Consider the following 24,976-nt stretch of genomic DNA (forward strand, 5'->3'; position numbering starts at 1 on the left):
GGATTTGTTCTTACTTGCACATTTGTCTAAGGAGTAGCTTTCTAAAGATTAGAAGCCTCAGTGAGAATTCTTTTTAACTTTTTTTTTTTTCCTGGCCTCACAGCTTGAAGGATCTTTGTTCCCCCACTAGGGATTGAACGTGGGCCCTTGGCAGTGAAAGCGTGGAGTCCTAACCCCTGGACCGCCAGGGAATTCCTTCAATAAAAGTTCTTAAGTGCTACCAGGACTCTACTCTCTTGGAGCTGTGAAGGCGGTTTGGGAGGAGACAATGTCAAACAATTACACTGTAACAATGTCAGCTGTGAAAAGGGTTATGAAGGAGAAGCGTACGGTGCTATATGCTCTCGTAACGGGGGCACTGGTCCAGTAGTTCTGAGTAGGGGACACTGGAGATCTCGAGGACAGTGTTAATTAAGGGAAGAGTGCTGGTTGTAGTGAGAGTGGGGTGGCAGAGACAGGGCTCTAGGCAGTGGAACAGCCTGTGCAAAAGCCCAGTAGAGAAAAAGTGCAGGGCTTATTCAGGGAACAAAGATCCTAGGAGAGATGAGTAAGGTAAGGCTGGAGAGGTATGCAGGGATTAGACCATGTAGGGCTTAGTTGGCCACAATTCAGATTTTGAGGGTATGGAACACAGTTTTTGTTTGTTTGGCTGCTGCGGGAGGCTTGCGGGATCTAGTTCTCCCACCACGTATTGAACCTGGGGCCATGGCAGTGAAAGTACCCAGTCCTAACCACTGGACGCCAGGGAATTCCCTGGAGCACGGTTTTTAATTCCCCAGTTTCCTCAGTACCTACTAGATTAGTGGCCCTCAAAATTTGACGAAAGAACTACTTTATCCTGAAAATAATGCCATTCACTTTTTTAAAGTCTTTTAAAATTTTTTATTTATTTAATACATTTATTTATTTTTGGCTGCGTTGGGTCTTCGTTGCTGTGCACGGGCTTTCTCTAGCTGTAGCGAGCAGGGGCTACTCTTTGTTGCGGTGCGTGGGCTTCTCATTGCAGTGGCTTCTCTTGTTGCGGAGCATAAGCTCTAGGTGCGCAGGCTTCAGTAGCTGTGGCACGTGGGCTCAGTAGTTGTGCCTCTCTGCCTCTAGAGCGCAGGCTCAGTAGTTGTGGCGCGCGGGTTTTGTTGTTCCCTGGCATGTGGGATCTTCCTGGCCCAGGGGTCGAACCCGTGTCCCCTGCATTGGCAGGCGGATTCTTAACCACTGCGCCACCAGGGAAGCCCTTGCGGTTCACTTTTATTCAGAACAGTGACACATAATTGAATTTGTTTCCTTTTTCTCACCTGAAAAATGAGGATAATTGTCATGGTGAACATTCAATAAGGTAATGCAGTTCCAGGGGTTAGCCAGCTTTCATCACTGAGAGCCGTGTTATTGGTGAAATGGCGTTCGACATCTTCCTAGAACTCGGGGTAGTTTTGAATGTTTGTTTAGAATCTGTTATGTATGGGAAGGTTGTGTTTGCTGAGTGGAAGGTGACGCTAGGGGCCTGGAGCTGTCCGGGTCGAGGTTGAGTTACTTCCTTTACTAGATCGGAAGCCGAGAAGCCCGAGGCCAAGGGGAGGGGAAGCTATCTGGAATTCGCTCATCTAGAGATCCCACTCCTCCTCTAACCTTCGCTCCGCCCCGTCCCGTCCCGCCCGTGGTCGCTTCCCCTAGTTCCGCCCCGCCTTCACTTCACTTCATGCCCCGCCCGCTGGCACCTCGCCTTCCGCTCTGCGCTGCGTCTGCGCAGTCTGTACCATCTTCTAGAAGCTTGGGCTCCGTTCCGTGATCTCTGGTGCAGGTTTACTCCAGTTCCATCATGTGGAGCCGAGAGCGGGGCCGCCTCAAGCCGTTACGCTGCGGCGTGGAGGAGCTACGGTGCCGCCGGCGGGAGCGGGAGGCAGGTGAGGGCGGGCGAGGGAACACGGGAGGATGAGGGTATGGCGGTCGGAGTACGGTGAGGAGACTTCCAGGGTTGGAGATGGGTTCTGGGTCCTGGGTGCGCCTCCCATGATCAAGCGGCTCCTTTGCTCCCAGCACTGCGGAAGGCACGGAGAGAGCAGCAGCTGGTCAGCAAGAGGCTGCTGAGAGACGAAGCCTTGGAGGAAGCCGAGGAGGGATGTGTGGCCATGATCTTCGGGGAAGCCGAGGTGAGGGGGCAGGGTGCTTGGTGAGATCCACACCAGGTAGCGGCAAATACCTTCTCTTGTACTCGAGGTCCGCCCCCAGACCTGAACGCCGTCCCTTCAACACCTCCTTCCGTCTACTGGGCAAAGCCGAAACCAGGGAATCATGCTCGACAACTCTGTCCTTCATCCCCACATCAATACATCATCAAGTCGTAGCGCCCCCCCTCCCCTTTTTTTTTACCTCCTAAAGAGCTGTGGAGTGTTTTGAATGGCGTTGCCATCACGATCGCCACCACCCTCTTCTCTGAATACTTAACAGCAGCCTCCTAACAGGTCATCTGCAGAAATTTTGCCTCCTCAAGTTAATTCTCTATACATCAGTCAGATGCATCTTTTAAAATCACAGAGACCAAAATCCTTCCTGTGATCTACACTGTCCAGCATGGTCTAACCTCTGCTACTTCCAACCTTATCAGTTTATTCATTTCAGCCAAATTGTCCTCTTTTCAGTTCTTGGAACAATATACCAGGCTCTTTCCTGTCTCAAGGCCTTTGCATTTGCTGCATCTAAAGTGAGTCTGCAGAGTATTAATCATACTAATTGTTTGCTTGTTACCGTTTCTCCAACTAGACTTTAAATCCACAGGAACCTGGACCTTATCTTATTTGTCATCATTGAAAACTCAGATGCCCATACAGTATCTGGCATATAGTAGATGCTCAGTATTTATGGAATAAGTGAACGAAAGAATTTCTTTCAGCTCATTTATTCATTCAGCAAGCATTGGGCATCCCCTGTTTATATTATGTTTACATATATAGTTTACAAAGCACTTATACCTAGGTTATACCATTTATTCATTGTGTGCTTACTTTATACCAAGGCACCTATGCTGGGTACTGAGGTACAGAAAGATGAATAGAGAGCCCCTTTCTTTGATGTGTTCACAACCCATAGAAGGAGACAGATGTACTCCTACCTGTCATGAAGGAAACATGAGGCACAATAGAAACCCCTGAGTCTTCCAAAGGGATCCAGAAAGAGCTAACTTCCCAGAGGCAGTGAGAGCAGAAATCTAAAGGAAGTGGAGGACCTGGGGAGGGTATCCCAGGCAGAAAGAATAGATTATGCGAAAGCTTGGAAGCATTAAAAAACACGTCATGTGATGCGCAGTGTTGTTGCAGTGTCGGTTGCATGGGGAGAATTGCTAGAGGGATAGGTTATGTCAGGCTGAGAGGTTTAAATGTTATCCTTGAAATAACACAGTAAAAAGGCAGAGTAGATGTTATGCCCATTTTTCAGGTGAGAAACTGGGGTTTAGTCCCCTGTAGTGTAAGTGGCAGGGCTTGTATTAAACCCAGTTCTGATTCCCTCTTCTGTCCACTCTACTGCAAGGTTGACACTTATTGGCCATATTAGTGTGAATGATGAGTTCTAGGGATAGTGCCATATTGAAGGGCTTACAGCTGAAGTGGGCAGAGCAGAACTCATGCCTTGCTTTCTGGCAACTATGTGTTGCCATCTCTCTTTTCCCTGCCCTGGGCTCCAGATCCAGCAGTTCCTGCGGTTAGCCCAGCGGGGGACAGAGGAAAAGGAGAGAGAGGGGGCTCTGGTCAGCCTTCGGCGAGGCTTGCAGCGCCCTGAGACGCAACAGACCTTCATCAGGTCAGTGTGGGTGGTGTGAGTGTGTGGCTGGGGCTCTGAGGGATGGACAGGAGTGTGGGGGGGATGGGCCATTGGCTGAGCAGGGCTCTGGTGCTCACTCATGTAGGCTGGAGGGCAGCATTCGGACCCTAGTCGGGCTCCTGACCAGCAACCGGGCCCTGCTGCAGCTTGAGGCGGCTCGGTGCCTTCATGAGCTCTCTCACTCTGAGCAGTCTGCAGTAGTTGAGGCCTGCCTGCCAGCCACTTCCTACCTTCTCACCTACCTCTCCGGTCACAGCTCAGACTTTATAGTAAGCCCTGCCCCTTGCTATCTTGTTCTTGGTTTGGATTTAAAAATTGTGCTTTGGGGTCCAGTTTGAGCTGGCAGGTAGGCAAAAGAGGAAAACCTGTTTCTCCTGATGCCCCCAGCCATTAACGCACCCATCATCTCCCATTCCCCTGTGCCCCGATCGTCAACGACAGGTATGCTCCAGCTTCCCCACTCCCACCCCTACCCCACCCCGGCCTGAGACAGGCCAAGCCCAGTGCTTTTGTTGTCCCGCTCTCAGGAGCTCTGTCTGTATACACTGGGTAACCTGATTGTGGAGAGTGAGGCTGTGAGAAGGCAGCTCCTGCCACAGGGCATTGTTCCAGCCTTGGCTGCCTGCATCCAGGTAAGTGTCCACCTCCTTGCTTCCTCTCTGGGCACCCCTCCCCTCATGTCTCTCCACATGCCCCACCTGCTTTGGGTAGGCAGCTCCAGCCTCTGCCCTGTGCTAAGGGGTTGAAAGTCTCAGGAAATCTTATGGCCTAGGTTCCAGAGTCAGATCCCTACTCTGTCTGCTTCTAGTCTCCCCATCTGACTGTGCTGGAAGCTCTTGGATATGCCTTGTCCCAGCTTCTGCAGGCTAAGGAAGCTCCAGAGAAGATCATCCCGTAAGTAAAATTGAGTCTCCAGATGTGTAGGCAGGTGTGACCTACTTGGTAGTGTAGCCCCTGATGCCTCATCGAGTCTTGTCTCCAAAGCTGTTGCACATTTCAACTCCATATGCCTGACTGGGAAGAGCTTTGGGTTTGGACACTTTCCCACCTGCTCTCAGGGTTTGAGAAGAGTGACTGGCATCTTGCCTTCTGTGGTTCCTACTCACAGCTCTGCTTCTACTGACAGCTCTGTCCTGGGCTCCACTCTCCCCCAACGTATGCTGCAACTGTTGCAACCTGGCCCAAAGCTGAACCTTGGAGTAGCTGTGGAGTTTGCCTGGTGCCTTCACTACATTATCTGCAGGTAACAGGCCAATTGGGAAAGTGCCACAAACCTCCCCTGAGGCTTCCTTCCATGACACTCAGGTTTTTGAACTTTGGTTTCTGGAATTGTTGTGGTGAGTTTTCTTTGTTCTATGGTCCTCTCTTCTTTGAGCTCAGGAAACCCACAGACCTAGGCCATTTGCCACCTTAAAGGTAGGATTGACTGAGTAGTGACTACTTGCTTCCTATTGCCCAGCCAGGTCAACAATGCCCTGCTCATCACCCAGGGCGCTCTGTCCACCCTGGGGCTGCTGCTGTTGGACTTGGCTGGAGCTGTCCAGAGAACTGAGGATGCAGGACTGGAGCTGGTAGGTGAAGAGGACAGGTTAGCATCTGGGTGACCTTTCTTTTTACTCAGCTCCTGCTCCCGTGTGCAGGTTGCCCCTTCCTCCTTAAACCTGAACCCTAACTTGTCCTTGCAGCTGGCATGCCCTGTGCTTCGGGGTCTAAGCAACTTGCTAACAGAGGCAGCAGCAGAGGCTGTGGGAAGGCAACTGCAGCTCCGAGATGAGCGTGTTGTGGCAGCCTTATTTATCCTTCTGCAGTTCCTCTTCCAGAAACAGCCCAGCCTGCTTCCTGAGGGCCTCTGGCTCCTTAACAACCTCACTGGTAAGCACCATAATCTGCCTAGGCCTGGACCTTTAGATACTGGGAATAATTCCTCATGGCCTGGGCTGAGGTGGGTAGGATTGGGAGTGAGTTGGTTTCATGCCCCATTTGGAGGAACTTCACCGTGACATTTTCCCTTCCAGCAAACAGTCCTAGTTTCTGCACCTCCTTGCTCTCCCTGGATCTGATTGAGCCCCTCTTGCACTTGTTGTCTGTATCTAATGTGGTGAGCGTGTTGGTAGGTACTGGGGTCACTTGAGTCCAAGGTCTGGTGGCCAAAGTGTAACAGTGGGAGCAGCCCTGAGCCCTCAGAAGTACCCTTAGCTGAGAGCTGGCAGGTGGTATGGTATGGAATGGATGGCTTCAGGGCCAGACCATAAGTCATAGACCAGACAGTCTAGGTGTGAGTCCCTAAACTGTAATTTACTAGTAACTAACCTTAGGCAAATCAACTAACCACCTTAAGCTTCAGTTTCCTCATTTATAATTGGGAATAGTAATCCTACCTGAGGGTGGTTGAGGGGATTACAGAATATGCATATAAAAGTGCTTGGCACAGTGCCTGGGCATGTGGTCAGCATTCCATAGAAGCTATCGTTAAAATCTTTGGTTTTCATCGTTTGTGGGGACTGTGTACATGTATCTTGTCTGCAGGTGCTCACGGTTCTGTGCAACGTTGCAGAGAAAGGTCCTGCATATTGTCAGCGTCTATGGTCAGGGCCCCTGCTCTCCTCCTTGCTGGACACGTTGGCCTTCTCTGACACTGAAGTAGTAGGCCAGAGTTTGGAGCTGCTGCAACTGCTGTTCCTCTATCAACCAGGGGTGGGTTTCTGGCCTTAGTCCCCAATCCTGTTCTGAAGCCTCTGGTCTCACCATGGCCCCTTTCCTTCCAGTAACTTTAGTCATTTCTCTGGGCCTGGCTAGCCTATGTGGACTACAGGTCCGAACTTCCATACTCTTGTTGGGAATGCATTCTTCCAAGAGGTGGGCTAACCCATAAGGCTGTGGTAATTGCGTGTTAGCACTGAAGGACCGTGTTGCATCCTTTTCTTCCCTGCTCTCAGGCTGCCCAGGCCTTCTTGCAGCAGTCAGGGCTGCAGGCCCTACAAAGGCATGAGGAGGCGGCACAGCTCCAGGATCGTGTGCATGCTCTCCAGCAGATAGCTCTTCATGGGTGACTTGACTTCTCAAAGTCATGTACTCCACTCCCCATCTCCCCCACTCCCCAGCTTCCTGGCCCACAGTGCCTCTTTGGGAGGTTTAGAACCATAATGACATCATGCCCTCTGCTCCCACACCTAAGCCTAAGTCAAGATCTCTGGATCCCAGCTCCTCCTGTTTTACCCAGCAGTGTCCAGGCGGGAGGACCAGAGGGAACCCAGTGTGGCCTACTTAATCTGGGTCCATAGAATCTCCTTTTTTCTTGTTCCTTTTTTTTTTTTTTTTTTTTTTGCTTCAGCAGCTGGTGGCTTTTGATGGGACGGATTAAAATAAGTTTTATTTTTATATTCAGCTGCTGTGCCTTATTTGATTGCACAATAAGGGGTAGTCGGTGGAATGAGAAGCAGAACATCCTGAGACAGCATTTTCAGCACAAGCTTTATAAAGAGCAGAAGAACACATTTCTCCACATTGTACTCAGTCCAGCAGAGCTCAGGCTCTGGGGCTCTTGCTCTTAATCCTCAGTGGAGGCTTCAGGCTTTGCCACTTAGCACATTCTCCAGGGCTCTGGTTACCTGATCAGCACTGAAGTTGTTCAAAGAGACATTCTTCTCTTGGCCAAATGCTGAAGAGAGAGGGAGGTGATTAAGTATCCACTCTGCACTGTATGGGCTTCCAAAGTACAATAAAAGGTCTCTGTCTTCAACTTACACTCTTGGTAGGATAGGAAGGGTAGTAGAATTTTGGCTGATTCTGGGTGGTCATAATGGGAAGGAAAGTGTTTCAGGGACGTTTTAAGGGGCATGGTAGGCATTTATTATTAACCATTGTGAGCAGTGTATTACATGAGCCTGGCTTTTAATGGTGCCCATTTAATGGTTCTCATTGTTCATCTAAAGTTATTTGTGTCCATCTCCTTCTCTAGTCTACTGACTTATGGAAGGAAAACCTTTGTTCCTCCTCCAAACAATGTTTAGTGCATGGCATACTGCAGTTGTCCACTTATAATGGATATGCCTTGGGTATGACTCCCTGCCGTCCCCCAGACATTCCTAGGGCGAGGTTTAGTTACAAGCCGTGATTAAAAATGCCATTATTCAGTAAGTATAAATATTTATTGTGTGTCCCTATGTGTCAGGCAACATGACAGTAATTTTCAAATTGTGGTAAAATGACACATAGGTAATATATTAATAAGTATGTGGTAAAATTATATAGGGTAGAGGGACAGTGTTACATAACTGGCCAGGGAATGCCTTTTTGAGGAGGTTGAATAATAACAAAGAGCCAGCCATGGAAGTCTGGCAGAAGTGCAGTCTAGGAAGGGGGAACAGATGTAGAAGCTCAACCCTGTTATACATCCTAGCTGAATAACCAAAGAATCCACTCCTCATATTAATTAAGGTTAAATGAGATTTAGGCAGGAAAGCACTCAGCACAGGGCCTAGCAGTAAGTGTTCAACACAGCCATTATTTTAGGTTTTTACTATTGAGATTCTCACCCTACCTGGACCGGCACTGACCACACAATTTGGAAGGGCCTACACTGATGGACTGGACCAGCATCCCTTCTCCCCTATCTGAAGCCTGTTCTGAATTACAAAAACGACACCTCCTGATCCCTGTGCAGGACAGGGCCCGCCTCCACATAGACGTTATTGGGACACAAAGCATCCTGTAACCCTGCGAATGTATATTTCCTTATGTGCAACGAGGTCAACAGCAAGTCCGAATTCAGTCCCTGTACAGGTTTCTGTGTGACCCTGGGCGGCCCTTTCTTTTCTCTAACCCTTGTTACTCCACCGGGATCTCAGGCCCCCGGCGTCCTGTGCTCACCGTAGCGGGCCCATAGCTTGGGCTGCACACCGGAGCACTCGCGGATTAGGATGGGCAGGTCGGGGTTCGCCTTCTTCAGCTCCACATAGCGTTTCTCGATGAAGTCCCTGCAGGGCCGAAGAGAGCACCGTGCGTGCAGTGTGGCCGCGGGCCTCCTCAAACACCCGGGAGGTCGAGGTCGTGACCCCGGCACCCCGAAGCCCACCCGCCTCACCGGGCCGCGCCTCACCTGACTCCCTGGCTTCCGGGCGAGCGCTGGCATAAGTGAATACGAATCTCACGGAGGCCCAATTTGGCACGGAACCCTCTACTCGCTGCGGCAGCCGCCATCCGGGATAGTACCAAATCATCGGCCCTAGTACCAAATCATCCGCCCTAGACCTTCCGGCCAAGTGATCCTATCAGACCAGCCGCGGACGCTCCAGCCCCGGGATAGGTTGGCTGACGTAAGGGGAGGGGCCAAGTTTAGCCAATGCCATAAAAACATTGCAGGTCAACTCTTACTCGGATTTCTCCGCCCTCCGTTGCGGCGGAAAAGCTGGGGCACGAAAGGCACTGTGGGTGGACTCCGGAGGTGCATTGTGGGGAGTCGCCTGTCGCTGCCGTGTTGTTGTAGGATCCTCGGTCGTTGCTGGGATTGAAACACCGCGGACGAAATGCCGGAGCGAGATAGTAAGGCTCGGGTCATCTGCCCTTTCTTCCTCGTGGGACTCGGGACACTTGGCGCGTTATTTTGGCCTCAGAATTTAAGCCGGCTGTGTGCGCGAGGGTGGAGGCGGGCCTGGAGTGTGACGCTTGGAGCCTGGCGAAGCAGTTGGGCCCCGAGCGAGGCCGGGCAGCTCCAGACTGTCCCTCAATCTTGTCCTTGCCCCAACCCACGACAGATGAGATTTATCTGTGAACCACCCCCAGCCCCCGTCACTTAATTTTCGGTTCTGTAAATTTATCTTTCGCGTAGTATCTTAGGTGTCATCTTCAAAAAGTCTTTGCTGATCCTCCAGCGCTGGTTTAGGGGCCCCCTCTGAGCTCCCATAGCTCCTTGTATTTTCCTGCTTCAGCACTTGTTACCCTGTATTGTCAATGTCGATGTTCTTGCCTTTCTGTCTCACTAGATTGTGAGCAAATCGACAGGAAAAGACATCTGTGTTGTTCACTACTAGATCCCCAACTTTTGCACAAGACCTGACTCTAAAGAGATTGATTAAATTAACATCAATTTCTTTTCTTAGGCGAGCCGTTCTCCAACCCTTTGGCCCCAGATGGCCACGATGTGGACGATCCTCACTCCTTCCACCAGTGAGTGTTTTGGTGTAGAACCATGGGAATGAGCTGGGTAATGAGTAAAGTTGTGGTGGTGGTGGTTAAAGAATTCTGAATGTCTTGTCAGCAAGGATGGCCAAAAAGTCTTACTGCTTGCCTCTTTATCTTTGTGAACTTTAACTGGATCACGCCAACTGCATAATAGTATTAGAGGGGAAATTATGGCAGGGAAAGTTTAATTACACATTATATATGAATTAATTCTTGTAGAAAATTAAAACATCAGAATAAGGGTAATGTCTTTGATAACATCCCCAATTCCATCCCCTTTCTTAGAGGTAACCACCGTTACCTTTTATACACTTATGTTTTTGTCCTACTCGTTTTAAATGCATTTGTATACACAAATTCATATCTGAGTAAAATACATCATTGCTTTGTGAATTAAAATATTAAAATTAATCGGTGTTATATTGTCTATATATCAATTTTGCCACCTGTGTTGGGTTTTTTTTAGTAATTTATTTTTGGCTGCATTGGGTCTTGATTGATGCACGTGGGCTTTCTCTAGTTGCGGCAAGGGGGGCTACTCTTCGTCACAGTGTGCAGGCTTCTCATTGTGGTGGCTTCTCTTGTTGCGGAGCACGGGCTCTAGGCACGCGGGCTCAGTAGTTGTGGCTCGCGGGCTCTAGAGCACAGGCTCAGTAGTTGTGGCGCACGGGCTTAGTTGCTATGCGGCATGTGGGATCTTCCTGGCCCAGGGCTCGAACCCGTGTCCCCTGCATTGGCAGGCGGAATCTTAACCACTGTGCCACCAGGGAAGTCCCCCACCTCTCAATATCTTAGCGGTTATTTTCATGGCAGTGACAAGGACTCACTTCTTTTTTTTTTTTTTTTTGTGGTACGCGGGCCTCTCACTGCTGTGGCCTCTCCCGTTGCGGAGCCCAGGCTCCGGACGCGCAGGCTCAGCGGCCATGGTTCACGGGCCCAGCCGCTCCGCGGCATGTGGGATCTTCCCGGACCGGGGCACGAACCCGTGTTCCCAGCATTGGCAGGCGGATTCTCAACCACTGCGCCACCAGGGAAGCCCAAGGACTCACTTCTTGACCAAACTATAGTCAGACTTCTCCAAGGCTTCTATTTTTGACCAGGCCTACTGAACCCAGTTTTGTTTTGTTTCATTTTTTAATTAATTAATTAATCAATTTTTGGCTGTGTTGGGTCTTTGTTACGGTGCGTGGGCTTCTCATTGCAGTGGCTTCTCTTGTTGTGGAGCATGGGCTCTAGGCACACAGGCTTCAGTAGTTGTGGCACGCAGATTGAGTAGTTGTGTCTCACGGGCTTTAGAGCGCAGGCTCAGTAGTTGTGGCGCACAGGCTTAGTTGCTCCACGGCATATGGGATCTTCCTGGACCAGGGCTCAAATCTGTGTCCCCGCACTGGCAGGAGGATTCTTAACCACTGTGCCACCAGGGAAGTCCCTGAACCCAGTTTTTTTTTTTTTTTTTTTTTTTTTTTTTTTTTTTTTTTCGGTACGGGGGCCTCTCACTGTTGTGGCCTCTCCCGTTGCGGAGCACAGGCTCTGGACGCGCAGGCTCAGCGGCCATGGCTCACGGGACCAGCCGCTCCGCGGCATGTAGGATCTTCCCAGACCAGGGCACGAACCCGTACCCCTGCATCGGCAGGCAGACTCTCACCCACTGCGCCACCAGGGAAGCCCATGAACCCAGTTTTAACAAAGAATCCTGCCAAGGTATAGAGAAACCCATCAATCAATCAAGGAGATCCAATCCTCCTCTTCCCTTGATATCTAATCAAATTCCTCTTCCACACTACCCTTGATGCCTAACCAAGTAATTTTCTATACATTCCCAATTGTCCCTGTTGTACTCAGTTTAGTTTCAGTCCTTCTCCCCTTTTGCAATAGCCTTGATTTTTATTACAGTAGCATTGAATAAAGTCTTCCTTGGGGAAATCTAGCAGGATTCTTTGCTAAAACTGGGCTCAGCAGGCCAAGGAAGGGGCCTAGTCAAAAGAGGGCTCAAAGGAACCTTACTAAAGTTTGGTCAAAGAGTGAGACATTGTCACACCAGATAAAATTACGTCTTGTACTATCAGTGCTGTCTTTCTCGTATTTGGGAAACACGTTCACAGTTTATTTAGTTAATCACCAATAATGGATGTTTAGGGTTTATGTTGTTCTCAAGTTTTTATTATTTTCAAAACTGTAATTGAACCTCTTTTACAGGCGTTCTTATACACATATGCCAGTAATTGGCCAGGTTAAATACAGATGAATGGAGCCGCTTGGTCATAGGATGGTACACATTTAAATTTAAAGATAGATACTGCCAAATTGCCCTCCAAATTGTTTATAATGATTTATATTACCATCAGCAATATATGAGAATATCCACTTACCAAATTCTCATTCATTGTTTTTTTTAAAATTTTTATTATTATTATTTTTTACATTTATTTTTCGCTGCTTTGGGTCTGTTGCTGCGCACGGGCTTTCTGTAGTTGTGGCGAGCAGGGGCTACTCTTCGTTGCAGTGTGGTGGCTTCTCTTGTCGAGGAGCATGGGCTCTAAGCACGCAGGCTTCAGTAGTTGTGGCGCACGGGCTTAGTAGTTGTCATGCATGGGCTTAGTTGCTCCATGGCATGTGGGATCTTCCTGGACCAGGGATTGACCCCGTATTTCCTGCACTGGCAGGCGGATTCTTTTTTTTTTTGCGGTACGCGGGCCTCTCACTGTTGTGGCCTCTCCCGTTGCGGAGCACAGGCTTCAGACGCGCAGGCTCAGCGGCCATGGCTCACGGGCCTAGCCGTTCTGCCGCGTGTGGGATCTTCCCGGACCAGGGCACGAACCTGTGTCCCCTGCATCGGCAGGCGGACTCTCAACCACTGCACCACCAGGGAAGTCCCAGCCTCTCACTCATTCTTGATTTATCAAACTTTTTCTTTTTAGTAGCTGCAAGCAGTGGCTACTCTTTGTTGCAGTGTGCAGGATTCTCATTGCGGTGGCTTCTCTTGTTGTGGAGGACGGGCTCTAGGTGTGCAGGCTTCAGTAGTTGTGGCACGAGGGCTCAGTAGTTGTGGCTCGCGGGTTCTAGAGTGCAGGCTCAGTAGTTGTAGCACACGGGCTTAGTTGCTCTGCGGCACGTGGGATCTTCCCGGACCAGGGCTCGAACTTGTGTCCCCTGCATTGGCAGGTGGATTCTTAACCACTGTGCCACCAGCAAAGTCCGATTTATCAAACTTTTTAATCGTTAACACTCTGATGCATTAAAAGTGGCATGTTCTTTGTTTTAATTTGTATTTCTCTGATTTCTAGTAAAGTGAACTATATTTTTTACATATTCCTTTTCCAATTCTTATTGGGTACTAATTTTTAAAATTTTCACCCTCTAGATCAAAACTCACTAATGAAGACTTCAGGAAACTTCTCATGACCCCAAGAGCTGCACCTACTTCTGCACCACCCTCTAAGTCACGTCATCATGAGTAAGTTCTGGGATGATCCATTCTGTTTCCCATCTCCTTCCTATCGAAAATTTATTGAACTAGATATCTTAGGAACTGGAAAGTTAGTTCTTTTTTGAGGTCCGTGGTTCTGATTCTCTGCCTTTTGAGATTGAAGCTCCAGGAAAGACTGGGATGCTGTATGGATCTCATTTTTAAAAAAATATTTATTTATTTATTTGGCTGTGCCGGGTCTTAGTTGTGGCACATGGGATCTTTTAGTTGCGGCATGCAGGATTTTTAGTTGTGGCACGTGGACTCTTAGTTGCGGCATGTGGGATCTAGTTCCTTGACCAGGAATTGAACCTGGGCCTCCTGCATTGGGAGCATGGAGTCTTAGCCACTGGACCACCAGGGAAATCCCATGGGGATCTCATTTTTTCTCAGAGTAGGTTCCATGGACCATTTGTACTAGAGTTGCTGCTGGTGCTTAAATAAGTAGGTTTCTGGGTCCATTCCAGCCCCACGGAGTCAGATTCTAGGGCAGATATTTGGGGATATATAATTTTAATAGTCCTTCAGGTGGTTGTGATGCTTTCTAAAGCTTGAGAACCACTCACCTACAAATATTGACATGGGTCTCTGCCTGATTGAAACTGGTCAGCTATTGCTTTGGTCAGTATTCAAAGCCTTTCTTCAGTCCTCAAAGCCACTTCTTGGGGTTTCTGGGGCTGTGGCAATATTTCGCAATCAGTGAATTTCTTTCTTTTCTAGGATGCCAAGGGAGTACAATGAGGATGAAGATCCAGCTGCACGAAGGAGAAAAAAGAAAAGGTAAAGGAAGGATGGAGGAGTGTTGGGTTTTATGGGATAGTGTTTGGGGAAAAGGAGTAGGGGCTAGTTATGAAGCAAGAGACTGAGGTTTTCCTTTCTCGTCTTGAGATTCTCTGCTTTCATAGTGGAGAGGAATGATATTTAGAATGGCTGTAGGGCTTTGGAGTCAGCTTGTGGTGTTTTAATCTCATCTTTACCAGTTTCTAGCTGGATGCTGTGGGCATTTTGTTTAACCTCTCTAATCCTCAATATTCTCATGGGTGGAATGAAGATAGTGATAATAACTTTTATCAGGTTGCCATGAGGATCAACTGTGATAGTCCATGTAAGCACTTAGTACCAGTGCCTGGCATATAGTAACCACCCAGTTAATTTTGGCTGCCGTCATTATCATTGTCATTGCTATTATTTGTATGATACTAAGCTTCCTAGAGGTACTTAGCTTTTTTCTCTCTTCTTGAGGAGGACTGGCAAGGAATGATATATTTTCAGGTGAAATTTGGAACGTGATAAAAATTCAGAGACTTCCTGGTTGCCATATGGAAAAGTCTCATACTTGTAGAGACTCGGTGATGTAGAGTTAGGTGACATCAAAGGATTCTGAAGTGACAGATGGAGTATACAATGGTGGCATTAGAACAGTGTATCTGTGAGCTGGAAGATGCTGTAGTTATGCTTTTGAGAAATATCAGGAGGTGGCTAGCAGTTCTATGAGGACATATATGAGCTTTCAGCATAGAGGGTTGGGTGAAGGTATAGGGAAACAGGCAGGAACAGTTCTGCTGAGCCTTACACGTTTGCCTTTCCCTGGTCACAGTTATTATGCCAAACTTCGCCAACAAGAAATTGAGAGAGAAAGGGAACTAGCAGAGAAGTACCGGGACCGTGCCAAGGAACGGCGGGATGGAGTGAACAAAGATTATGAGGAAACTGAGCTGATCAGCACCACAGCTAACTACAGGGCTGTGGGCCCCACTGCTGAGGCGTGAGTACCGAGTGGGCCAGGGCATGGTTCCCTCATCATTGCAAAGTCATATAGTGGCAGTATGAATTCTTCCTCACATTTTTCTTGCTCTGGAAAGCCATTTCCCCATGCCAAGCCATTTCAAGAGGCACTTGCCACCCACAAAGGATGGTTCTTATGTGGCCTCTTTCATTCTACAGGGACAAATCAGCTGCAGAGAAGAGAAGACAGTTGATCCAGGAGTCCAAATTTTTGGGTGGTGACATGGAACACACCCATTTGGTGAAAGGCTTGGATTTTGCTCTGCTTCAGAAGGTGAGCTTGGTTGGTAGATGGAGAGTAATACTAGCATGCTGAATGCTCTTATAAGTGCCTTTTGGGGTGAGGAGGGAGACTGCTGTTAGTCCAGCCCATGTAGAAGAACTAACGGTTCCCCCTCTGTAGGACTAATTGCTATTCATCCTTCAAGTCTCAGCCTCAGTTTTATCTTCTTGGGGAAATAAACCTTCCCTGATCACCTGCGTATTGTTAAATCTCCCCACTCCTCACCTCCCACTACCTGCACCCTTGCATAGCTCTTCTGTTTTACTTACAGCAGTTATCACACTTTGTTGTTTAATTGTTTAATTTGTCTGTCTCTCTTTTTATAAGCTCCATTAGGGCAAGGACTATATTGTTTTGTTCAGTATTGAGTTCTTAGTTTCTGGCACAGTGTGGTATAATGGTGTTCAGTAAGGATATGTAAAGTGAATAAATGTCTAAACCTTAATTGCTTTCCTGTTAGGTACGAGCTGAAATTGCCAGCAAAGAGAAAGAGGAGGAAGAACTGATGGAAAAGCCCCAGAAGGAAACCAAGTAAGTAAACATAAGGGAGAGCGTGAGAGTTTAGAAAGGTGGGGCCGAAAGTAGGAACACATTTAGCAAAAATGTTCTTTTTGTCTTTTCAGGAAAGATGAGGATCCTGAAAATAAAATTGAATTTAAAACACGTTTGGGTGAGTATAGAATTTCTACACTAATGGCTCTGCATTCCAGGGGAATTGTAAGGAATTCAGTGCCATGGACGGAATATGCTTCTCCTTTCCCTCAACCTACTTTTATCTCTTTTTTGTCCCCAAACCAGCTAGTTCCCACAAAATACTCTAATAGAACTCAGATGTAGACTTAGTTATTTCATATATATTACGAATGTCCCTTCAGTTAAGTTGGAAGCTCTTTCAGATTTGGGCTTATCCATTAAGGGAGGTAGCATGGTTAATGATTAAAAACTCAGAATTCAGAAACCTACGTTTGAATCCTGTAATGAAATCACACTAAGCGTGTGATTTTGGGCACAACCAACTTAACTTCTCAGCTCCTGTTTGTCCACTTGCAAAAATGGGGTTAACGTTCACCTCATGGGATTACTGGGACGAAGAGAAATAATACATACAACATGCCTATCACACTGAGCATATAGTAGAGCTATTTTTTCCCGTCTTCATCAGTATTACCTTAAACTTCATCCTTCTTCCTCACAGGGCCTAATACAATGCTAGGCACGTAGTGCCCTTGAGAAGGCAATGTAGGAAGGGTGGATAAGAGCTCAGCCTTTGGAGTTAAACGGCTGGGGTCCCGTTCTTTGTTCTGTTGCTTAGTAGCTATAGGACTTGCAATAGTCATATGACTTAAGTGGCAGTAAATTACTTACTTCTCAGCCTTAGTATTCTTATCAGCTAAAAGGAGAAAATAATGACCACCTCACAGGGCTGTTGTGAAGACTGAATGAAGCAAAGCATGCATAACACTTGGCATGGTGGCTGGCACACAGTAACCACTTAGTAAACAGTAGCTGTTATTGTAGAAGTTTCTCACTGGCTACTTGCTGCTCCTTCTCTTTTTGTAGGCCGAAATGTTTACCGCATGCTCTTCAAGAGCAAAGCATATGAGCGGAATGAGCTGTTTCTTCCAGGCCGCATGGCCTATGTGGTAGACCTGGATGATGAGTATGCTGACACTGACATCCCCACTACTCTTATCCGCAGCAAAGCTGATTGCCCCACCATGGAGGTGAGTGATCGAAGTCCCGAGAGCCTGTTATGTGAGCCTCAAACCTGGGAATCAGCTTCACTTCTGCCCTGAGCCTCATCTACCACATCTAACCAAGTCCTGTCCACCTTTTAACCTCCTAAATCTCAGTTGAATCCATTCACTTTTCTCTATCTCCACCAATAACACAATAACATTCCAGTCTAAGCCATCATCTTTTGGGACTTGCCTAGTGATCCAGTGTTTAAGACTCTGTACTTCCAATGCAGGGAGCATGGGTTCGTCGATTCCTGGTTGGGGAACTAAGATCCTACATCCTGTGTGTCATGGCCAAAAAAAAAAAAAAGCCATCATCTCTTGTTGGAACTATTAAAAGGGGCTCCTAGTTGGTTTCCCCACTTGCACTCTGGTTCCCTTCCAATATTTTATTTTTAGTGTCGTTGAGATGCAAGTTACATACCAAACAGTTCACCCCTTAAAAGTGTACATACAATTCAGTGGCTTTTAGTATTTTCATAGAATTGTACAACCGGCATCAGAATCAATTTTAAAACATTTTCATCACCCCAAAAAGAAACCCTGTACTCTTTAGCCATTACCACTCCCCACATCTTTCCGTCCCGTTTTCCATTATCATTTTTACACATGGCCAGAGTGATCATTTAACAACATGACTTTTTCTCATCATGGTTTAGAAGGTTTTTTTTTCTGCCTTCACTACTGTTACTTTTTTTTTTTTTAAGATAATTTTTTTTTTCACTTTTTTTTTTGTGGTATGTGGGCCTCTCACTGTTGTGGCCTCTCCCGTTGCGTAGCACAGGCTCCAGACGCTCAGGCTCAGCGGCCATGGCTCACGGGCCCAGCCGCTCCGTGGCATGTGGGATCTTCCTGAACCGGGGCACGAACCCGTGTCCCCTGCATCAGCAGGCGGACTCTCATCAATCACTGCGCCACCAGGGAAGCCCAAGATAATTTTTTAGAGCAGTTTGAAGTTCACAGAAGGGCTTCCCTGGTGGTGCAGTGGTTAAGAATCCACCTGCCAATGCAGGGGACACGGGTTCGAGCCTTGGTCTGGGAAGATCCCGCATGCCGCGGAGCAACTAAGCCCATGTGCCACAACTACTGAGCCTGCGCTCTCGACCCCACGAACCACAACTACTGAAGCCCGCGTGCCTAGAGTCCATGCTCCGCAACAAGAGAAGCCACCACAATGAGAAGCCCGTGCACTGCAATGAAGAGTAGCCCCCGCTGGCCTCAACTAGAGAAAGCCTGCACACAGCAACAAAGACCCAATGTAGCGAGAAATTAATTAATAAATAAATTTTAAAAAATAGTTCACAGCAAAATTGAGAGGAAGGTACAGATTTCCCATATGTGCACTGCCCCTGGTTTAGAAGATTTGATGGTTTCGTTATTGTTTAAAAATATTTATTTATTTATTTAATTTTTGCCTGTATCGGGTCTTAGTTTTGCAGGATCTTTGTTGCAGTGCATGGGCTCTATAGTTGTGGCTCACGTGCTCAGTAGTTGTGGCGCAGGGGATTAGTTGTTCCGTAGCATGTGGGATCTTACTTCCCCGACCAGGGATAAAACCCGTGTTCCTGCATTGGAAGGTGGATTCTTAACCACTGGACCGCCAGGGAAGCCCCTTGATGGTTTCTTAGTGTTAGGATAAAGACCAAAATCTTTTTTTTTTTTTTTTATTAATTTATTTATTTTTGGCTGCATTGGGTCTTTGTTGCTGTGCACAGGCTTTCTCTAGTTGCAGTGAGCGGGGACTACTCTTCGTTGTGGTGCCCGGGCTTCTCATTGCGATGGCTTCTCTTGTTGCAGAGCGCGGGCTCTAGGCGCGTGGGCTTCAGTAGTTGTGGCTTGTGGGCTCCAGAGTGCAAGCTCAGTAGTTGCAGTGCACGGGCTTAGTTGCTCCACGGCATGTGTGATCTTCCCTGACCAGGGCTCAAACCCGTGTTCCCTGCATTGGCAGGCAGATTCTTAACCACTGCACCACCAGGGAAGCCCAAGGCCAAAGTCTGTATCATGGCTTGTGAGGCTCTGCAACTCCTGGCCTTTTCAGCCTCTTTATACCATGCTTCCCAGTTTGTTCTCCAGTCATCCTGGCTTTCTTGAATGTACTAGATTCACTTATGACCCAGGCCTTCGTATGCTGTTTCATCTGTCTGGAATATCCTTTTACAACACCTCCTTTCCCTGTCTTCACTTACTTAATTCTCACTTATCCTTTAATTTGTTAATTTGTTTAGTAAATGAATGAGTAAATGAAGAGTCCTGCTCAGTGGGATAACATTCTTGCTCCTTGGGGGTTTTCAGGCCCAGACCACACTGACCACAAATGACATTGTCATCAGCAAGCTCACCCAGATCCTTTCCTACCTGAGGCAGGGTACCCGCAACAAGAAGCTCAAAAAGAAAGATAAAGGTAATCTGGAGAGTTAGGGAGAGAAACCTTACCCCTGGAGGGGCATCTGAGATGGAACCAAGGTTTCCTGGAGCTTCCAGAACATTGGGAGCCTCCTGGGGACCAGAGAAAAATGGGAGCAGTGGAACATTAGCAAGGGATGGTTACATCCAGATTCTGTCTGCTTGACCCACCCAGGAAGCAGTGGTCAGTTTTGAGGCTTGAGGAGGGGGAGTATGGGGTAGCTTTTGTTGTCCCATCTTTTAAACAGAAGATGTTTAAAAGGGAATTGAGAACTGAAGAGCATGGTGAGGCTGAGTGGGAAATAACTCAGGAGTGTCTTCCTCACTCCTCTCTTTATGTTACAGGGAAAATGGAAGAGAAGAAACCCCCTGAGGCTGACATGAAGTATGTATCCTAGCCCCTGCCCCCTGATCTGAGGGAGGAAGGGCCTCTGGGTTTCCTGTCTTTGGCTTTTAGGGGAGGCCTTGGTGTGAGAATCTGGAGAAATGGCCAGGGGAAATGGAAGTTTGTGTGACTTTGTCAGCTAGGGATCTCTGTTTTCCTAGTATATTTGAAGACATTGGGGATTATGTGCCCTCCACAACCAAGACACCTCGAGACAAGGAGCGGGAGAGATACCGGGAACGGGAGCGTGATCGGGAGAGAGACAGAGACCGTGACAGAGAGCGAGAACGCGATCGAGAGCGGGAGCGGGACCGAGAGAGAGAAGAAGAGAAGAAGAGGCACAGCTACTTTGAGAAGCCAAAAGTGGACGATGAGGTGAGATGTAGTCCCGGGCACTAGGTGGAGGAGCTGCCCATCTCTGTGGCTGCCCAGCCAGGTACAGAACCCCTCTGTTATATAGGTGGCTCATGGCCCCACAGCAGCAACTGGGTCAATTAATCCAGGGTAGGAACCATCCTGGAAATGGGGGCACGGGGTAGGGTAGGGAATTGATTCAAACTTGAGGGAGAGATGAGTGGGCATCCCTCCTGGTGACACTCACTTCAGTTTCTGTTTTCTTTCCAGCCCATAGATGTTGACAAAGGTGAGTTTTACTACCCATGGCACCTTGCATTGGCTCTGGCATTGCTGCTTTCCTCTGGGCTGAGAGTCTGACCCAAAACTCAAGAGTTGCCAAGGGTAGGACTGGGGGACTTCCTAGTTCTGGGTTCTCGGAAGATCCATGTCTTGTTTTATGGAATAGACAGAAGATCAGTCTGGAGTTCTGTCTGTCTTCCTGGGCAAGGGCAGGACATATTTGCTCTGTTTGATATAATTCTCCCAGCTGAGGGGTTCTGAGGACGTGGGGCAGGTTGAGTGGACAGTATTCTGGGCACACTAGTGCATCTCAAGCAGAGTAGCTCATTTTGAATTGGAATTTGATTAAAACTTTGTTAGCTAAATGATTCTGTTGCTTAAAAAATGTTGTTATGAAAGGCACAGGTGGGAAGTGTGTTGTGGGGAAGAGGTTGTAAGCACCTTATTTCAAAGTCTGAACAGAGTTCTCTTTTGCCCAGGACCCGGATCTGCCAAGGAGCTGATCAAGTCGATCAATGAAAAGTTTGCTGGATCTGCTGGCTGGGAAGGCACTGAATCATATCCTTTATTTCAGTGTGGTCATTCCAACTCCACCTGCCTCCCTGCTTCCCCACAACCTCCCTGTCCCCATCTTGCATCTTTCCCTTTTGTGCTGAATTTTGACAAGGATGAAGTCATGACTTTCCCCTTTCTCAGAGGACTCATTCACGTTCACAGCCCTCAGAGTTTTCATGTTGGGGCTTCTAGCCGTTGGCCCTTCCTGCTTGAAATTTTTCTGCTATTGGTAGAATTATTTTCTTTAACATAGCATATGCTGAAGAAGCCAGAAGACAAGAAGCAGCTGGGAGATTTCTTTGGCATGTCCAACAGCTATGCTGAGTGCTACCCAGCCACGTATGTGAGATTCTGTTAAAGGAGTTAGGCTGGGATGATGGCAGAACACGGTGTGGGGCGGGGAGTGAGGTGGAAATTTGATTTGTTGGGACCCAGGGGTACTTCTTACTGGATAAAGTATTGTTAGGCTCTGAGTGGGAGGCCTAGGAGGGATGGTGGTTTGTAGGCATATAGCCTCTTAGTGGGTAGGTTTCTGCGTGAACCATAGGAGTCTGGGTCTGCACCATCTCTTTAACTGTTGCTTCTCTTTAGGATGGATGACATGGCTGTGGACAGTGATGAGGAGGTGGATTATAGCAAAATGGACCAGGTGTGGAGCTGGAAGGATGGGTGGGGATAGTTACTCTTTAGCACATATCCCCTTCCCTCCTCCCAAATGATCTGTTTCATTTCCTAGGCCTCATCTTCCTTCAGCTGCAGCAATAGGAGCAGCAGCATTGTGGGGTCCTGGGCAGCTTAACTGTTTTAAAGCATCTGTAAAAAGTCAAATGAGATAGGGCCGTAAATATATTTCTTTTTATTTTCTGTAAAGTTCCAGGCTTTGATTTCCATCCTAGGGAGTAAGCAGGCCTTTAGTGCACATGTAGAAAGCGAAGAAGGAATCTCAGTTTTTAGAAAATAACTGGAAAACAAACAGAGTTTTATTCTAGCCAGGAATGACATTTTCCTCTAAGCCTTAAAACAAAAACAAACAGGGCTTCCCTGGTGGCGCAGTGGTTGAGAATCCGCCTGCCGATGCAGGGGATACGGGTTCGTGCCCCGGTCCGGGAAGATCCCACATGCCGTGGAGCAGCTGGGCCCGTGAGCCATGGCCGCTGAGCCTGCGCGTCCGGAGCCTGTGCCCCACAACGGGAGAGGCCACAACAGTGAGAGGCCCGCGTACCACAAAAAAAAAAAAAAAAAAAAAAAAAAAAACACCAACACCATTAAGGGTGAAGAAGTGTCATCTACTTTTCCTTGTTTTCTCTGTACTGCAATGCTTAATAGCATGGTTTAATTCTATCTTGGAGCCTTGCTTAACCCTGGCTCTGCCAGGTATTGGTTTTGTGACCAAGCCAACTTATTTTACTGCTTTTTCCTCAGTTTCCTCATTAGAAAAATGGAGAGAACTATAGTTCTCTCTTAATAGAGTTTTTGAGAGAATTAAATAAGATACATGTTTAGTGTTCAGAATGATGCCTGGCACATAGTTAAGTACACAGTTAACATTTATTATTGTTTATTAGGGTAGGATTTATGAATGATAAAACCTGGGATTATGGGAGAGCCTGGCTTTAATCAAGGGCTAAAATTTCATTTCCACTGACATCTCTTCCTTCCCTGCCCCCCATTCTGTCCTGCAACAGGGTAACAAGAAAGGCCCTTTAGGCCGCTGGGACTTTGATACCCAGGAGGAATACAGCGAGTATATGAACAACAAGGAGGCTTTGCCCAAGTGAGTCTTGGTACTAAATACAGCCTAGAGTGAGGAGAGGGATGGTGGTGGGGGCAGACTAGCCCACAGCAGGTTAGAGGGTGTAGTCTGGCTGAAACATTCTGAGATCATTTTTCTGCTCACCGGGTCTCCTGGGAACACCTTGCTGCTGCTGTTCAACCTCGGATGCCTTCTTCCCTCAACTGCCCTTTTTTCCCCTCAGGGCTGCATTTCAATATGGCATCAAGATGTCTGAAGGGCGTAAAACCAGGCGCTTTAAGGAAACCAATGACAAAGCAGAGCTTGATCGCCAATGGAAAAAGATTAGTGCGGTAAGTGGGACTGGTTCTGGGTGGGAGGGCTTCAGCTGGAAGGAGATACTGGCCCACAGATTCAGGAACAGGCAGGGGGTCGGAGAGCCATGGAAGTAGGAGAGAGGTCAGCCTTGGGTCTCAGGTGAGCTTAGACTGGCAGCATAACCATCAACTATAACTGTTCTTTTTGCAGATCATTGAGAAGAGGAAGAAGATGGAAGCTGATGGGTAAGCAGCATTATTCTTCCTCTGTGAGACTGGTGAGAATTGCTTAGTGTATTGATCTTATGCTCATTTCTCTTTCTATTGCAGGGTTGAAGTGAAAAGACCAAAATACTAATATCTGGTTCCAACCCCAAGAATAATCTCCACAAGGATGCGTTCTCCACTGCTCGCTTTCTACAATTCCAAAAAAAGTCACACGATGTCTTTTTTTTGTGAATGTATATAAAATTTCATGGTATAATCTTTTGGTTCCATTAAAATTGGTTAACCTCCTCTCTTATCTTCTCTATGTTGAGGGCCCAGATGCACCAAGAGGGCTACTAATTCCATATACATGTGATTGTATAAAAATCACATGGAGAAAGTCAGCTCAGTCCTTTCCTGAGCTGTGGCTGTAGATTCCTAAGCAGGATATATACTAGCCAGGGTGCCCAATGGAGGAGGGAAGAATGACCCTCACTGTCAGGCAAGAGGTGGATAGAGAAACATAAGGATGATTGGTCTTAAATATCAGACTCATCTGGGCCCATCCGGGGACCTAGTCTTAGGGCAGAGGTTCCCTGGGAATTAGGGTCAGCCCAGTGGGCTGCCAGTCTGATCCCAAGGTTGTGCAGGACTGGGCTCTAGGTAAAGGCACCTGATGAGAAACACTCCTGGGAACAAAAACCCTTCACAAGTTCATGCCCTTCTGGGATCTTTAGTAATTCCAAGCACAAATCACTGCTTACCTGGTTGAAGGGGAAGTGCCTTGGAGAATCCCTGTCCTAGACCAGAAGAGTTAGTACCCTTCAACACACAAAGTTTGCCAAGGCCCAGGGTGGGATCCCTGGCCTCCAAATCACTCCATCCCCACCCTTTTCTTCCTCTTGGCTCATTGCCAGCACTTTGGTCTGGTACTCATCAGCAAAGGTCACCAGTTCTTTCTGGCTGGATCCATAGCTGCCACTGTCTGCCCTGAGCTAAGACCTGTGGGCTTACAAGATCCAAGAAGAGCTAGATGGCTAGTTTAGCCATTGCCTTTGGTTACTTTCACCTTGACAGGGCAAGAGCTTTTTGAGGAAGCCAGCTTTATGCATGGCACCTAGGAGGCTGAAATTGGGCACTGTCTGCAATAGCACCTAGAAAGGCTAATTTCAGACAGTAAGTGACACCCTGATGTCATGGCTATAGGCAGCAGTCACAATTAGGAAAAAGGTCACAGACCCACCTGGCTCAGATGAAGGTACCTAGAGGGTCACTAAGATCGAGACCTGGGGGTTGACTGCCAGTTTAAAATAAGTTTCTGCAAGTACCACCAAGCCTTGTGGAAGTAACCGAGATCCAGACAGGAGCATATGCTCCTCCTTATCTGCCCCACCATACACAGTGCTTTCATCTTTGTGGAACCTTTGGTAACCGGAATGTCCAAAACGTCAACTGTTGTGCCCATTTTTCCTTTTCAG

The 24,976-nt window shown here is 47.7% G+C and overlaps 3 protein-coding genes across 8 annotated transcripts; 2 read left to right on the top strand and 1 right to left on the bottom strand.

Moving 5' to 3' along the window:
* Nucleotides 1-1,678: 1,678 nt before the first annotated feature.
* TMCO6 (transmembrane and coiled-coil domains 6) lies at nt 1,679-7,195 on the top strand. 6 transcript variants are annotated; one of them, XM_067031775.1, is made up of 13 exons: nt 1,724-1,898; nt 2,032-2,180; nt 2,634-2,695; nt 3,674-3,789; nt 3,896-4,079; nt 4,338-4,442; nt 4,619-4,704; nt 4,937-5,053; nt 5,270-5,381; nt 5,496-5,682; nt 5,826-5,920; nt 6,337-6,504; nt 6,747-6,955. In XM_067031775.1, exons 2-13 carry the CDS (start codon nt 2,114-2,116, stop codon nt 6,858-6,860), a joined length of 1,413 nt encoding a protein of 470 aa, XP_066887876.1. In that variant the 5' UTR covers nt 1,724-1,898; nt 2,032-2,113; the 3' UTR covers nt 6,861-6,955. The 6 variants fall into 6 exon arrangements, with proteins under 6 accessions (XP_058917271.1, XP_058917269.1, XP_066887878.1 ...); XM_059061286.2 differs by lacking the exon at nt 2,634-2,695 and having other exon boundaries at nt 1,684-1,898; nt 2,032-2,144; nt 6,747-7,195; XM_059061287.2 differs by lacking the exon at nt 2,634-2,695 and having other exon boundaries at nt 1,723-1,898; nt 2,032-2,144; nt 5,826-5,908; nt 6,747-7,189.
* Nucleotides 7,196-7,264: 69 nt separating this feature from the next.
* Nucleotides 7,265-9,113, bottom strand: NDUFA2 (NADH:ubiquinone oxidoreductase subunit A2). The gene is made up of 3 exons (XM_059061358.2): nt 8,909-9,113; nt 8,680-8,786; nt 7,265-7,468 (listed from the first exon to the last, which is right to left on the bottom strand). Exons 1-3 carry the CDS (start codon nt 9,007-9,009, stop codon nt 7,377-7,379), a joined length of 300 nt encoding a protein of 99 aa, XP_058917341.1. The 5' UTR covers nt 9,010-9,113; the 3' UTR covers nt 7,265-7,376.
* Nucleotides 9,114-9,202: 89 nt separating this feature from the next.
* On the top strand, nt 9,203-23,805 carry IK (IK cytokine). Its single transcript, XM_059061361.2, has 20 exons — nt 9,203-9,351; nt 9,909-9,975; nt 13,352-13,444; nt 14,177-14,236; nt 15,054-15,221; nt 15,401-15,515; nt 15,985-16,055; nt 16,148-16,194; nt 17,085-17,248; nt 19,556-19,664; nt 20,012-20,051; nt 20,213-20,426; nt 20,676-20,694; nt 21,167-21,245; nt 21,501-21,581; nt 21,834-21,891; nt 22,928-23,016; nt 23,219-23,327; nt 23,503-23,537; nt 23,622-23,805. The coding sequence occupies exons 1-20, from the start codon at nt 9,336-9,338 to the stop codon at nt 23,647-23,649; spliced, it is 1,662 nt and encodes a 553-aa protein (XP_058917344.1). The 5' UTR covers nt 9,203-9,335; the 3' UTR covers nt 23,650-23,805.
* Nucleotides 23,806-24,976: the final 1,171 nt, after the last annotated feature.

The sequence above is a fragment of the Kogia breviceps genome, chromosome 4 (assembly GCF_026419965.1).
Source record: "Kogia breviceps isolate mKogBre1 chromosome 4, mKogBre1 haplotype 1, whole genome shotgun sequence".
In the NCBI taxonomy this organism is placed as follows: Eukaryota; Metazoa; Chordata; class Mammalia; order Artiodactyla; family Physeteridae; genus Kogia; species Kogia breviceps.